The sequence below is a fragment of the Callorhinchus milii genome, unplaced genomic scaffold (genome assembly GCF_018977255.1).
Source record: "Callorhinchus milii isolate IMCB2004 unplaced genomic scaffold, IMCB_Cmil_1.0 Scaffold1, whole genome shotgun sequence".
Lineage (NCBI taxonomy): Eukaryota > Metazoa > Chordata > Chondrichthyes > Chimaeriformes > Callorhinchidae > Callorhinchus > Callorhinchus milii.
In genome coordinates this window covers 130,579,537-130,594,851 of record NW_024704742.1, presented here as the reverse complement: position 1 = coordinate 130,594,851, position 15,315 = coordinate 130,579,537, and the positions used below count along the sequence as shown (strand labels likewise).

The following is a 15,315-nucleotide window of genomic DNA, read 5'->3' as shown; positions in this document are numbered from 1 at the left end:
CTCACACATTCTAATCTCTCCCCTTCTAAAAAAAATAACCCGCTCTACTGCTTTTGCTATCTAGGTGGATGGCTTCGCATTTCATTTGACAGTATATTCTGCGAAGCATTTTGAGACGTTGCGAAGACTTGATAAAGCACCATATCAAATGATGATTATTATTATAAGAACAAACAGCATAAACACCAGGCTAGGAGTTCCCCATCATCAGCAAGTAAGCCTTTAGTCATCTTGCCCCCACTCGCTAGAATTCCCTCCCTAAATCTTTTATTTTGCAGCAACCTTCCTATCTGCTTCCAAAAATCTCCCACTGAATGAACCCTCAGTCATCTCACCCCAAAGATGACCGAAGGGGCAGTCAAAGAATAAGGTCCTGAGGCGGTCTTTGATGGGACAAGTTCTTAGGGAACCCAGGGTTGATTTCTAGAGAGTGCTGGCACATAGGTTGAAAGCCCAACCGCCAAAATTGGGGCAGGTAGGACAGGGATGTGAAGAAACACGTGCAGAAAAGAAGGGAAAGATGATAAATGAATCAATATAGAGTTTGAAGAGAAAATCTATAATTTTAATATGCACAATACTGTAAATGTGCTTTGTATCCGACTATAAAATTGTTGCCCAAAATGTTACAGTTCTCACTAGGACCAGCAATTTCAAATTCCAAGTCACAGAACATTTTGTTCTCTTTTTCACACAAATATGAAAGGATCCAAAAATCAACAAAAGTATAAACATTTAAACTGAAAATTGACAGATTTCAGTTCAATGACAGGAGATTGGATGATAGTCACAGAAAGATGACTGTCAAAGTTAAGTCCTGAAAACATATCAAGCAATTACATTTTCCAAATTTAATTGAATACTTTTTTAAAAAATGCATCCTTTCAGTTAAGAAACTTGGTCATTGAAGCTCACAAATATTTCTCATTGATACTTTTAAATGGGAGTGAATCTGCCTTTATGTGCTTCTACTTTGGAGACATCATGAATATACCTGTAATTAATCTTCACTGATAAAAATATCATACAGTTTCACAATATATTTGTTCATAAATAAATAATCATCCTTGTATTTGATATAGCACTTTATCATGTCTTTGAGACATCTCAAACTGTTTCACAGAATATACTGTAAAGTGAATTGACTATATTTTGTGGTCGAAACAGGGTAGCCAATTGCGCGCAGCAGTGTCCCACAAACAGTCGCAGATTGAGTGACCAATTTATTGTTTTTTTTAAGGAAATATTACCCCCGGAAAAGCGATCTGCCAATCAACTAACAACCGGGTTCCTACTTACTGCTAGATAAACAAAGACGAGCTGAGTAAGGAAACTTGCACAACATTTTGCCCTGCCAGGAATCAAACCCAGGTCTCTCACTTTCAAAGTGAGTGCTCTAACCACTGAGCTACAGGGCTCCACCCAAAGGACTTCATCCAAAGACATGACTAAAGCAGGATAATCAAAGTAAATATAGGAAGGGAGGGATTTCCTTATGTGTAAAGGACTCCTGGCTCAGCATTGAGCTAGTTTTGCAGTATCAGCCATAGCATTAAATTCTCGGGTTAGATGTGCTCAACGAGAAAAGGAGCAGAACAACTTTTGGGGTTTGCTACAGACCACTAGGCCAAAGTCATTCAATTCATGACTGCTGCATTTGTCTAGAAAAATACAGTCACTTGTACTTTGAAAATATTAGAAGGATTTGTGAGAAAAAGGTAAGTGTCACTGGGAACTTAAATCAACACAACAACAACATGATTGCATTTATAGAGCGCCTTTCACATCGGGAGGACGTCCCAAGGCGCTGGACAGTTGGGTCGGGACCCGAGCAGGGAGGAAATAGTCAGGGTGAGGGAAGGGAAAGAGCGAGGAGGGGGTAGAGAGTCGAGAGGGGAGTTGAAGGCACGGTGGGAGACAGCAGAAATTGGGAATGCCGAGGTGAGGACCCCGATCTTCTCAAGGTTGTGCGTTTGGTCACTCAATCCACAAGTGTTTATGGAACACTGCTGTGCACAATTAGCCCACATTTTGCCCACAACATACAGTCAATTCACTTGACAGTATTTGACGTATCTTGACGTGATAAAATGCCATATGAAATGCAAGGATTATTATTAATGTTATTACAATACAAAATTACATTTGTATAGCGCCTTTCACATCAGGAGGACGTCCCAAGGCGTTGGACAGTCAGGGATTTGGACCCTGAGCAGGGGGCCAGGATTGGGGAGGGTGGCCGAAGGCTCGGTCAAAGAGGAGGGTTTTGAGACTCGCCTTGAAGGAGGCAAGGGAGGGAGCAAGGCGAAGGGAAGGTGGGATGGACTTCCATAGGGTGGGGGCAGAAAGGCTAAAGGCCCGACCACCGATGGGGGCTTTGAAGACTAGGGTGAGAATTTTGAATTCTATCGGGAAGCCAGTGGAGCCGGGCGAGGGTGATGGGGTCATGGAGCCTGATGTGGGAGAGGACACGAGCTACAGAGTTCTGGATGATTTGCAGCTAATGGAGGGAAGGGTTGGGATGACCGACAAAGCAAGGAATTGAAGTAGTCGAGCCTAGATGTGTTAAACGCGGGTTTCAGTGGCCTGAGGTGTGAGGCAGTGGCGGAGCCGAGCAATGTTGTGGAGGTGGGGAAGGCAGAGCGGGTCATGGCACGGATGTGGGGGGTAGAAAGGATAGTTGAGGGTCAAACAAGACACCAAGGTTCTGGACTGACTTAGTGAGATACAGCGTGCATCCTGATGCTGCCCGTGACTGAGGTGTGGAGGCACTGATGGGAGCCAATCAGGAGAGCCTCGGTCTTGTTGACATTCAACTGTAGAAAGTTAGTTCTCATCCAGGACTTGATGTCTGAGAGACATTCTATCAGGACAGCAGTGGTCCTTGAGTCAAGGGTGGAGGCAGAGAGATAGAGCCAGCTGGGGATCAAACCTGATCAGGTTCAGTAAGCCTTAAGGATAGATCGGGGAAATTGAGGAGGTCAGAGCAGCAGGAGAGAAGATGTTGATGGGAGCCAAATACTTCTGCCTTGTTGACATTCAGCTGCAGAAAGTTTGTGCTCACCCAAGCCTTGATGTCTGACAAACAAGTTGACAGAACATCAGTGGATCTGAAGTTGCAGCTATAGGAGGAGAAGTAGATTTGGGTGTCATCCACATACATGTTGAAGTTGACCTGCTGTCTGGGATGACATCGGCAAGAGGGAGCATGTAAATAAAGAAAACTGGGCCAAGGAAGGAACCTTGGGGTATGCCACAAGTGACCGAGGGTGGAGAGGAAAAAACATTTCTGAATATAGTGATGGCTATTGGTTAAATAGGACTCAAACGAGGAAAGTGTGGTCCCGCTGAGGTGGGTAAGAGAGGAAAGATAATAATAATAATAATCCTTGCATTTGATATAGCGCTTTTCACGTCGGGAGGACGTCCCAAAGCGCTTCACAGAACACACTGTAAAGTGAATTGACTGTATATTTGTGGACGAACGCGGCAGCCAATTGCGCACAGCAATGTCCCACAAACAGTCGTAGATTGAAAATAACCAATTTATTATTGTTTTTGGTTTTGGAGGGATTATTATTAGGCTCTGTGTGGAGAAGGAAACTTGCCCAAGGTTTCGCCCTCTGCCTGGAATTGAACTCAGGTCTCTCACTTGCAAAGCGAGTGCTCTAACCACTGAGCTACAGGACTCCACATGGTGGAGGAGGATGACATGATCGACTGTGTCTAACACAGAGGTCCAGGAGGACAAGGAAGCAGAGGGAGAGAGGACACTATTTGTGACTTTGATGAGCGCAGGCTCTGTGCTGTGGGCAGGGAGGAAACCGGACTGGAGGATCTGGAGTAGGGAATGGAGGTGTGAGCAAAGTTGATTTGCAACAATGCGTTCCAGAAATATAGCAAGGAAAGGCAAGTTAGAAATGGGTCGTTAATTTGCAAGTTAGAGGGATCAAGGGTGGGTTTTTTGAAGAGTTGAGTGATGACAGTGGTTTTGAAGGGGAGTGGGATGAGGAGGGAGACTGCCAGCAGAGAGCAATACACAATTTTAGAAGGGCAAAGATCAGGGATTAAGAGGGCTGAGCTTCTTGTGACAGATCTGGAGGTACTACTTAAGGTTGAATCAGTTGAGGATAAAGACATCTTTCAAAAACATTATGTGGAGCAAACAAGACAGGTGTTGCAGGTGCAAATTTAAAAATTTGAAAAAAGCTCCAAAACAGTTCAACAGAAAAAATAAACGAGATTATCATAATAAATAATCCTTGCATTTGGTACAGCGCCTTATCATGTCACTGAAACCTCTCAAAACGCTTCACAGAATATATTGTAAAATGGTTGGCTGTGCATTTTATGAGCGAAACAAGGGAGCCTATTGTACACAGCGGGTCCCACAAACAGTCGTTGATTGAGTGACCACCTTTGGGGGGGAATTTTCTACAGTCGAATGTGAACAAGACTGAGGCCCTCCTGATTGGCTCGCGCCAGCGCCTCAGCACCTCAGGGTCTGGCAGCATCAACCTCCATGGTTGCACACATCAACTCACCAAGCCAGTCAGGAACCTCGGTGTCTTGTTCAACTGTCTTTTCTTCCCCACATCCAAGCCATGACCCGCTCTGCCTTCCCTCACCTCCTTAAAGTCGCTCGACTCCGCCACTACCTCACCCCTCAGGCCGCTGAAACTCTTGTTCATACCTTCATCACCTCCAGGCTCCACTATGCAAACGCCCTGCTTGTCGGCCTTCCCAACTCCTCCCTCCACAGGCTGCAGATAATCCAGAACTCTGCAGCCCCTCTCCTCTCCCTCACAAACTCCGTGACCCCATCTCCTCCATTGTCGCCCGACTCCATTGGCTCCCTATCCTTCAGGGGATCCAGTTCAAGATCCTGGTGCTCACATACAAAGCCCTCCATGGCCTCGTTGCACCCTACGTCTGCGACCTCCTAACCCCCTATCAACCCGCCCGTTCCCTCCGCTCAGCCGGCTCTGGCCTGCTCCACGTCCCCCGACCCACCCGCCCCACCATTGGTGGGAGAGGCTTCAGCCACTCTGCCACAACCTCTGGAATTCCAGCCCCCAGTCACTCCGCCTCGCCCCTTCCTTAACCTCCTTCAAGTCCCGCCTCAAGACCCTCCTCTTCAACCATCGGCCATCCCACTTTCCCTCCCTTCTCTCCCCTGACCCCAGCTCGGGTCTGAAATGCTGTGCACCGTCCAGCGCCTTGGGACATCCTCCCGACGTGAAAGGCGCTATACAAATGTAATCTTGTTGTTGTCGTCCCACTTGGGAATCAAACCCAAGTCCTCTCGCTTGCAAGGCGACAGCATCAACTACTATGCTATAGGTCTTCACAGATTAAGAAAATAAGAAAGAATTATAAAAATTGTAGGAAAAAGGGAGAAGCGACCAGATCAGCAGGCGAGGCCCGACTGGAGCTCTCTACAGCTACCCCCACTGAAACCATGTTGGCGGTTAATTCCTAGGTTCTTTTCATGCTTCTAATGACTGATTCCATTAAGGCGAGGCTAATGGGTCTTTATTTGTCCTGTATGGATATATCCGGATTGTCAATTTCACGGCAGATATAAGGAAATATTTCCATCAAGCGTAATTAGCAACTGAAACAGGTTATCAAGTAAGGTGAGACATTGGCCTCATTTAGAGAACTCGGGGTTGTAATGGAAAGAGTTGTTATTTTAGAAAGTTAAGATCAAATGGGTCAAATTCCTCACCCTTGTGCAGCTTTACAGGAAAATTTTAAAGCTGTTAATACACAACTCTTTTATCACAAATCATTACTTGCTTAGCACTGTTAGATTCAAAGCTCTATTCATAATCATATAATGATAATAATCCCTCAAACAAATAATAAATGGGTAATTTAAATCCACGACTGTTTGTTGGACACTGCTGTGCGCAATTGGCTGCTGCAATTTGCCCACAAATATACAGTCAATTCACTTTACAGTCTATTCTGTGAAGCACTTTGAGACGTCTAGAAGATGTGAAAAGCGCTATATCAAATGCAAGGATTATTATTATTATATCATCCCTAAAAAGCAGGTCAAGGAACTAATTAAAATTTGACTGAAGCCACATGAAGTTAATGTAATGTTGTTACATTTTATTTATGGACTTTTCTCTTGCGAGTTAAGAGTCACCCTCAGTTGCCCAAATATTTATCAAAGGTCATATTCTTTGTAGTCCAGGGAAGGTACTAATGGAAAGAAACATCATATTGTCACTAGAGCTCGACATCACAATCCAAGACTGACGTCACAAAGTAATTTCAACTGATTTTCCTTTCGGCTACAAATTTAAAAACAACAATTTCAGTTTAAAACGTACGACGTTTTGAACAGAAAAAGTTATGACCAATAACAATCCAATGTTTATAATACTGTAACGTATTGACACCAAACAGTTCCACAACCAGATAACTAGATTACTAATGCTAAGGTTTGCCTAATCCAGAGCACTATTACTTAGACAAGAGCACTTGTGCCAATATCTAGCAATAACAAGACCTTTACCAACTTTATGGTAAATAAGGCATAAGCATATGCATGTCAGTTTGACAATCTTTCAAACTCTTAACAATTTAAAAACAAAATTAAATGTTCTGCTTTTAGACTTGTTTTTTTTACTATGGTTCCCAAACATGGGAGAATAATATGAACTGAAAAACAAGTTCAACATTGTTTTAATTTTTTTTTGACAGTTTATACATTTTTAACATGGAACAAAAGACTAAACTAATCCCCTATTTACTATGCCTTTTACAAGTCCAACTGAAATGTACCAACAGTATTCTTATAAGGGGAAGACTATAGATCGGTGCTTATATAAAAAAAACTGGTAAATGTCACATAACTATTTCTGAATTAGAATAACTAAACACAAGTAAATCTCAAAACGTCTTGTCCTTTGCAAGAGCTTACCATTCTTAACTTGTACACCCTTAAAATATTTTACATACAATGTTGTTTATGAGGGAAAGATTAGGAAGCAAATAAAATATGCAGACCAGTCTCCCACCCCACCCCCTCTCATACACACACACCACCTCGGGTCTGGGGCCATACTGTTCGTGCCTTATTTATTCTAAAAAACGACCCAGTTCTGTTGATTTAGAGAGAAACTTGAAAACGAGAGCATTTAATAAATAAAATTACTTGACCTCAATACAGTACAGCTTGAGTTTTTGTTAACAACAAATTACATTTATATGGTACCTTTCACACCGGGAGGATGTCCCAAGGCGCTGGACAGTCAGGGATTTGGACACGCGCTGGGGGCTTAGGAGCTGATTGCGCTTACGGTCACCTCCCTCTCTCGACACGGCCACTGTCAAGCGCTCCAGGACGTTACCCCGCGTGAAGGGCGCTCTATAAATGCAACTTGTTGTTGGGATCAGGAAGGGTGGAGGGCAGGGAGGACAAGGAGGGCAGGGGGTGGGAGGGCAGGGGGTGGGAGGGCAGGGGGTGGGAGGGCAGGGAGGGTAGGGAGGGCAGGGAGGGTAGGGGCGGGAGGGCAGGGAGGGTAGGGGCGGGAGGGCAGGGAGGGTAGGGGCGGGAGGGCAGGGAGGGTAGGGGCGGGAGGGTAGGGGCGGGAGGGCAGGGAGGGTAGGGGCGGGAGGGCAGGGAGGGTAGGGGCGGGAGGGCAGGGAGGGTAGGGGCAGGAGGGCAGGGAGGGTAGGGGCAGGAGGGCAGGGAGGGTAGGGGCAGGAGGGCAGGGGCGGGAGGGGCAGGAGGGCAGGGGCGGGAGGGTACGGGCAGGAGGGCAGGGAGGGTAGGGAGGGTAGGAGGGCAGGGAGGGTAGGGAGGGTAGGAGGGCAGGGAGGGTAGGGGCAGGAGGGCAGGGAGGGTAGGGAGGGTAGGAGGGCAGGGAGGGTAGGGGTAGGAGGGCAGGGAGGGTAGGGGCGGGAGGGCAGGGAGGGTAGGGGCAGGAGGGCAGGGAGGGTAGGGGTAGGAGGGCAGGGAGGGTAGGGGTAGGAGGGCAGGGAGGGTAGGGGCAGGAGGTAGGAGGGCAGGGAGGGTAGGGGCGGGAGGGCAGGGAGGGTAGGGGCGGGAGGGCAGGGAGGGTAGGGGTAGGAGGGCAGGGAGGGTAGGGGTAGGAGGGCAGGGAGGGTAGGGGCAGGAGGTAGGAGGGCAGGGAGGGTAGGGGTAGGAGGGCAGGAGGGTAGGGAGGGTAGGGGCAGGAGGGTGGCCGAAGCCACGGTCGAAGAGCAGAGTCTTGAGATGTGCCTTGAAGGCCAGAGATGATAATAAATTAACAAATAACCGTCTATGGGGGTACAAACAACAGGGGGTGAGGAGTTGGGGCCGATGGGTGACGATGCCGGAATTGGCACAAGCGGTTCCCCACACGGTGGCCCCGGCCCCGGCCTTAGCCCCAGACCCCGCGACCCCTTCAGTTACGCAACGCGGCTCCAAAAGAAACGGGCGCGGCGGCGGGTCCGCCTGGGCCCTGCCCTTCGCTTACCTGCTCCGGCTCTAGTTCCGCAGCCTTTCTCTTTCTGCTAACTATTTTTCTCGCCATGGTGGGGAAGGGAAAGGCTTGGAATCCACATGGAGGTAGAGTTCATAGACGGGGTGTCGTTGCGAGGCCGCGGGGTGGAGGAGAGAGGAGAGGAGAGGTCGGCAGATCACTCAACTCCTATCCCTCTCTCTCTCTCTCTCTCTCGCTTTCCCTCAAGAACACCTGAGATTAATTTCCTTTTTTTTAAAAAAAAATCCAAAACATAAAAGGGATATTTGTACAAAAGCAAATACTATGACGGCCGTGAGGAGCTGTGGCGTTGTTTTATATATATATATATATATATTTATTCATATATAAGAACCTCAGGGCCTCCTCCTCCTCTCACTCAGGCCGTCGAGTGTCAAACAGTCACTCCCACCCGCCGCCGCCTCCGGCCCGCGAATGAACGTACGGACGTACGTGACCCTTTATTGTTCCTCACGTACGTACGTACGTACACACACACACACACACACTCTCCTTCGCACGTACGCACAAACGCGCGTCGCTCCTCTCCCGTTCCCCAGCGCGCGACGCTCGCTCGCACGCACACGCACGCACGCGCGCGCGCGCGAGCGAGCACGTTGAGGGAGGGAGGGAGGGAGAGGGGACGTCATGCGCATTCTCTCCAGCGCGAGAGCTCCGCACCCGAATGACGTACTGTTAGGGCCGCGCAAGCGTAGTGCCGCCTCCTCCTCTCTCCCCCCAGACCCCCCCCTCTCTCTCTCTGTACGGCACTACGTGGTTGGAAGTGCCGTTCATCAGATGAGATGTCAGATCAGAGGGTCTGTCTGTTCAAGTAGCCGTCAGTTTAAAAAGAGAGCGTCTCCTGGTATCGAAAGCAAGAAATATTGTTATAATCATCAGTTTGATTGCACTCCTCTATTGCCTCTGGGGCTCTGTACGTCACAGTGATTATGATTACCTACAGTTCTCAAGGTGCAGCCCAACCAGAATACTTGACCATTATTGCTGGTTATAAGGCCGCGGCTTATTCTTTTTGTTTATTGCAACACCACACTCTTTAAATAGCAAATTACAAAGATTTCTTTCAGCTTCTCTGACAAGCGCTATGCCCTCTATGGAGTGCATATACATCTTATTGCTATAATAATAATTATTATTATAATAATAATAATAATAATCCTTGCATTTGATATAGCGCTTTTCACGTCGGGAGGACGTCCCAAAGCGCTTCACAGAACACACTGTAAAGTGAATCGACTGTATATTTGTGGGCGAACGCGGCAGCCAATTGCGCACAGCAATGTCCCACAAACAGTCGTAGATTGAAAATGACCAATTTATTACTGTTTATATACTTATTGCTAGTTATAAGATCTTGGCCTTCTTCTCTGATTCCACAATCTCTTTGCCTTCACTGCATGTTTAATTACCTTGCAGTGAGTCTGCTATATGTAACTTCCTTTGACACAAAAATTAAGCAACTATGCACTTCCCACAGAAAATAGGTCAGATGGTTATAATTTCTAAAACCTATTTCTTGAAAAAGGGATATATGTAAATTAACCGTTTTTAATGATTGGTTTGGGTAGCTTGAGGCACTACTTAAATTGCAGTTACTTGTAAACTAATACGGGTTCTTGTTTTATTGTTTTAAGGTTGGAGTTTGTAGTTCAGTTTTATTCATGTACGCAAGGCAAAGTTTTGGAGTTTAAAAGCTGTCAACAGATATTGCCATCATTCTGTGATGTTTAGTTTGCAATATGTAGTAATAGAATAGTTCTTTCAACAATATGAAAGAGTATGATGATTTGTAATAGAAGGTACAACATAGGGTACACGTAAATATTATTAGCTAGAAGTTCGGGAGCACAGAAGATTGCCAATAAAACCAGAGAAAAAAGGAGAGATGTCTGCAATGTGGACACCAGTGACCCAAATCAGCATCTCCCCAAATTAGTTGCACTTTCCTGGCTATAAAATCTAAATGTAGAGTCAGATTAAACAGCATTGCTAAATTCATGGAGAATTAAAGGGACATTTCATTGGCCTGACCAGGTTAATTGACAAATGGCCAAGTGATACGGTAATTTAAATGGTATTAAGAACTGAATTGATTTAATTCAGTCCATCCTGGCAACAGAAAACCGGTTTAGAGATTTTACTTCTCAAATCATAAGATACTTTGGTGAATTTGTTACAATAGCACAGAATTGCTTAATCACTGGTGAGACCGGTAATGTCAGCAAGAAATTTGGAAATGCACAATGAGAAGCTGTGGAAATTAAACAATGAAAAGAGCAAACAAATCAATATTAGCCTTTATGTGCTCTGCCTTTGGATTGGTATACAATCCACTACATTGTAGAATTTACCCAACCAAACCATTTCAGCTCCTGAGAGAATATGCTGCATTAATACTCACTGATCCCCCAAACTTCACAAAAATCCTGCCTTCTTACATCATAAGAGAGATACAAATGAAATGCCCGTAACTTTAAGTGTTAATTCACTTTACAGGTAATTGCTAGCAAATGTATTAACTGCGTATTTGTAGGCAAACATTTTACTCACAAACAACCATAACAATAATAATAATCCTTACATTTAATGACCACTCTTTTATCTTCCCCCTTCACTCGGCAGGCTCGCGCCTTCTGCGCGATGCTTGACCCTTCCGCTCCAACATTGACAGCCTTGCCTTCAGCCACAATGCTCCTTCAGAACTCCCTGCCTCATCCCTCCACCCTGTCCCCTCTTTACCCATCTGCAAATCGCACCTGAAGAATTTCCTCTTTGACTCTGCCTGCAATCATCTAACCTTTCTCTCCAGCTTGATATCAAACGCCACCATTGTTCAGTGTTCCAAGATGCTATCCTAAATGAACAGCACTACATAAATAAAAGTTGTTGTTGTTGTTTTAGTGCCTTTCGCATTAGGAGGATGTCTCAAAGCGCTTCACAGGATACAATACAATACAAAATTACATTTGTAAAGCACCTTTCAAGTCAGGAGGACGTCCCAAAGTGCTGAACAGTCAGCAATTAGGACCCGAGCGGGGAAGGGGGTTGGGATCAGGGAGGGTGAAGGGTAGAGAGGGTGGCTGAAGGCATGGTCAAAGAGGAGGGTCTTGAAGTAGACCTGGAAGGAGACAAGGAAGGGAGCGAGGGTAAGGGAATGTGGGATAGAGTTCCAGAGGTTGGGGGCAGAGAGGCTGAAGGCCTGACCACCAATGGTGGGTTACGTCAGGCAGGGTCAGGGAGCAGGCTGGTGCCTGTTTGAGTGGACAGATTGATAAGGGGAGTCAGAGAGACAGGAGGGGACAAGTCGGAGAGATAGGAGGGGACAAGGCCATGGAGGGCCTTGAAAGTGTGGACGAGAATTTTGAACTTGAACTTCTGAGGGATGGGGAGCCAGTGGAGCCGGGTGAGAGTGGGTGTGATGGGGTCACAGAGCCTGGGAGAGGACACAAGCTGCAGAGTTCTGGATGATCTCAGCTTGTGGAGTGAAGAGTTGTGAAGGCCAACAAGCAGGGCGTTGGAAAAATTTATAAAGGATAATCTATAAAGTGTAGCGCCTATTTTGTAGGCAAACGCAGGAAACAATTTCCACAAAGCAATGTCCCACAAACTGTCATAAAGTAAATAACCAATTTTATTTGGAGCATTGTGTGCCAGGACATTGGAAAGACCTCTGAAAATAAAGTAATTATAAAATGATTATCTGGAGGATTGTTGGTAAAGACACTGAGAAAAGATTTTGTTTTGAATGATGTCTTGGGATCTTAACATCCACTGGAAGAACAGACACACAGGACCTTGGTTTAACATCTCACCTAAAGGACAGCACCTTCAACGATACCTTCTGCCTGGCTGGACTGTGAGCTCAGATTCCGTATGGGGCTTGAAACAATATCTTAACCAAGAGATGAGAGTGCTGCCAACTCAGCCAAGCTAACACCTTTGTGTAAAGAAATATTTCCTGTTGTCTGCTGAAATATCACCTGTTGGAACCCTGAACTCTTGATGTTAAACTCTGCAGCTTTTGTCCTTCTGGAGTATCTGAAAGTATTGTTTAGAATTCAGTCCATACTAGATGAAGTCTTATTATCCACTTATACATGTTTAATCCAACCTGCAAATTTATTCACTTTAAATTCAAATGACATCTCAGCCCTCTGGGTGGAGGTGGCTATAGGCACTGTTGAAAAGGAAAGATTTCAGGCGGGACTTGAAAAGGGAGAGAGTGGGCAAGGCATCCTCCAGAGAGAGGTAGGATACATGGAATTCTCAGTTTGTTTTGGATACCCTTAATCATGGTGATGGGTTTCCACACCCTTGCATTTCATATAGCACCTTATCACCTTGAGACACCTCAAAGCACTTCACAATATACTGTAAAGTGGATTGACTGTATTTTGTGAGTGAAATACTTATTTTAAGTTTAATAGATGATTGATTAAATTAGAATTCAGGATTAAATAATTGGGGAACATTTTTACTTGGTTTGGGAATTTGGATTGAAGGATCTTGGATCCATAATGTTTATGCAATAAAAACATTGGGAGATGTGATGGTACATTTAATTCTGTGACTTTGTAACGGATCAAATTAGATATTCTGTTTTAATAGTTTTTCAGCTGTTTGATGGTTACATCATGTGTTTATGTGATGTTTGTTTTTAACGCAAGATTCCTCTGCAGCACATATGTTCCAGTTCTGGTCATGTGGAGGGAAGAACAATTACATAGTCTCTCTGATTAGGTCTTATACAACAGTTTTCGCCCTTTTGCTTTTGACCCAATTCTGTGTGAGTGGCTGGGACGTGCCAAAAAGTAGATTAAGCTTATTACACAGAATTTGCAAATACTGTACTGAAGATCACATCATTTCACGTCTTATAGGTTGTTTATTTAAAAACAAAGTGGTACTACATGGAAATTGCATGTCATAGCTACAAGACAAATACAAATATATATATTTTCATTTGACATAGCAGTCTATTTCAAAGTGCTTCATCCTATGAGTTATTTTGTGAACTTCAGTAACCTGCTGGGAAGGCAAATATGGCAGCTAATCTGCCTTCAGAAGAATGTCACAAAGAGTAATGAGATCAATGGCAATTGAATGTGTTTCTAATGAACTTGGATGGGGCAGGAATATTGGCTCAGACAATGGGTGAACTCCATGCTCCTTCAAACAGAGCTATGCAATCTGTATCAGCCATCTTTTACTACTAAAACAAGCAACCCGGTAATGATGATGACAGCACCTTTGGGTTTAAGTCTTATCCATTGGCAGGAGAGCCTTCAGCCACTCTGCTCCCAACCTCTGGAATTCCATCCTCAGTCACTCTGCCTCGCCCCCTTCTTAGCCTCCTTCAAGTCCCACCTCAAAACCCTCTCTTTGACCATACCATTGGTTACCCCCTTTTCCCTCCCCTCCCTCCTCCCTCCTTGACCCCAGCTCAGGTCTGAAATCCAGTACACTATCCAGCGCCTTGTGACATCCTCCCGATGTGAAAGGCGCTATACAATGTAATCTTGTTGTCGTTGTTATTATCAATCTCCTATAGTTTTGATCTATGCATCTCTTTCAGGTGCATACAAGGATTGCACCTGGTCCTCTGCAGTGTTTTCATTCATGTTCTCTCTAGCATATCACCAAAAGTCCAAAAAATTACAATTATGATTACAGAGAATTACAGGGTAACCAAAAAGTTGTGATACCATTACAATGTCTAACAAGTCTTAAATAAATTATGATTTGGATAGTTATCACAATCTTTTGGTCACCCTGTATATAGAATCAAAAACAGGAAACAGCCCACCAAAAAAAAACCTCTCTTCCCTTCTCCCATACATGCATCATGTTTTCTCTTAAATACATTGATATTTTTTGCTTCAATTAGTTTCTGACAGTGAGTTCCAAGTTCTTACCATCTTCTGTATAACGAAGTTCCTTCTAAACTCCTTTTCAGATCTGCTACCAGCTGTTTTATATTGTTTTGGACTCATGAACACATTCATGAACAATTCGCATCGTTCATAGCCACCCTAACAAATCCTTTTATAATATAACAGGTCCCTTTTCAATTGTCTAATCTCCAGAGAGAAAAGCTCTACAACAACAAGATTGCATTTATAGAGCGTCTTTCACGTCGGGAGGATGTCCCAAGGCGCTGGACAGTTGGGTCGGGACCTGAGCAGGGGGGAAATGGTCAGGGGAGGGGAGGGGAGGGAAGGAAGGGAGCGAGGAGGGGGTAGAGAGTCGAGAGGGGAGCTGAAGGCACGGTCCAGTCCTTGATGATATTGAAATAAAAACAAAATTGGATGCAAAATATATTATAGAAGCTGAATAACTGGGCAGAAGGTTTTGGTGAAAATCTTTTAAAATTGATGCTGATATTTACACAGGAAACAATTTCTTACCTTAATTTTTCCTTTGGACTGTATTTTGCAAAGGCAAAAAAATTTAAATTTGACAAAAAGGTAAATTGAAATGAGAAATCCAACATTCAGCAAAAAGAAAATTAAAGAGGGTGGAGATTATCACTTAATATTAAACAAATTACTGTGTCAGGTTCAGTCTTAATAATAAGAATCCTTGCATTTGTTGTAGTCCTCTCTTCACCTGCACCACTCTGTTCGCCTCTGCCAATCCACTCAAGCCACTGAGACCCTCATCCATACATTCACGACATCCAGGCTTGATTATGCTATCTTCCTGCTCGCTGAATTTTCCAACTCTTCCCTCCATGAGCTGCAGATTATTCAGAACTCTGTATCTCATGCCCTCTTCAACCCCAAACTCTGTGAGCCTATCAGCC

General features: G+C 44.8%; 1 protein-coding gene and 1 non-coding gene across 2 annotated transcripts in view; both read right to left on the bottom strand.

The window, feature by feature from the left end:
* The window catches only part of dcaf12 (DDB1 and CUL4 associated factor 12), a 35,428-nt gene extending 26,774 nt beyond the window's left edge, over positions 1–8,654 (bottom strand). The window contains exon 1 of the mRNA XM_007897147.2: positions 8,484–8,654. Within this exon, the coding sequence (XP_007895338.1) occupies positions 8,484–8,540 (57 nt within the window). The 5' untranslated portion in view covers positions 8,541–8,654. The remainder of the gene's footprint in view (positions 1–8,483) is intronic.
* Positions 1,347–1,418, bottom strand: trnas-uga. Its single transcript has one exon. It is a non-coding gene; the product is annotated as a tRNA-Ser (tRNA).
* Positions 8,655–15,315: the final 6,661 nt, after the last annotated feature.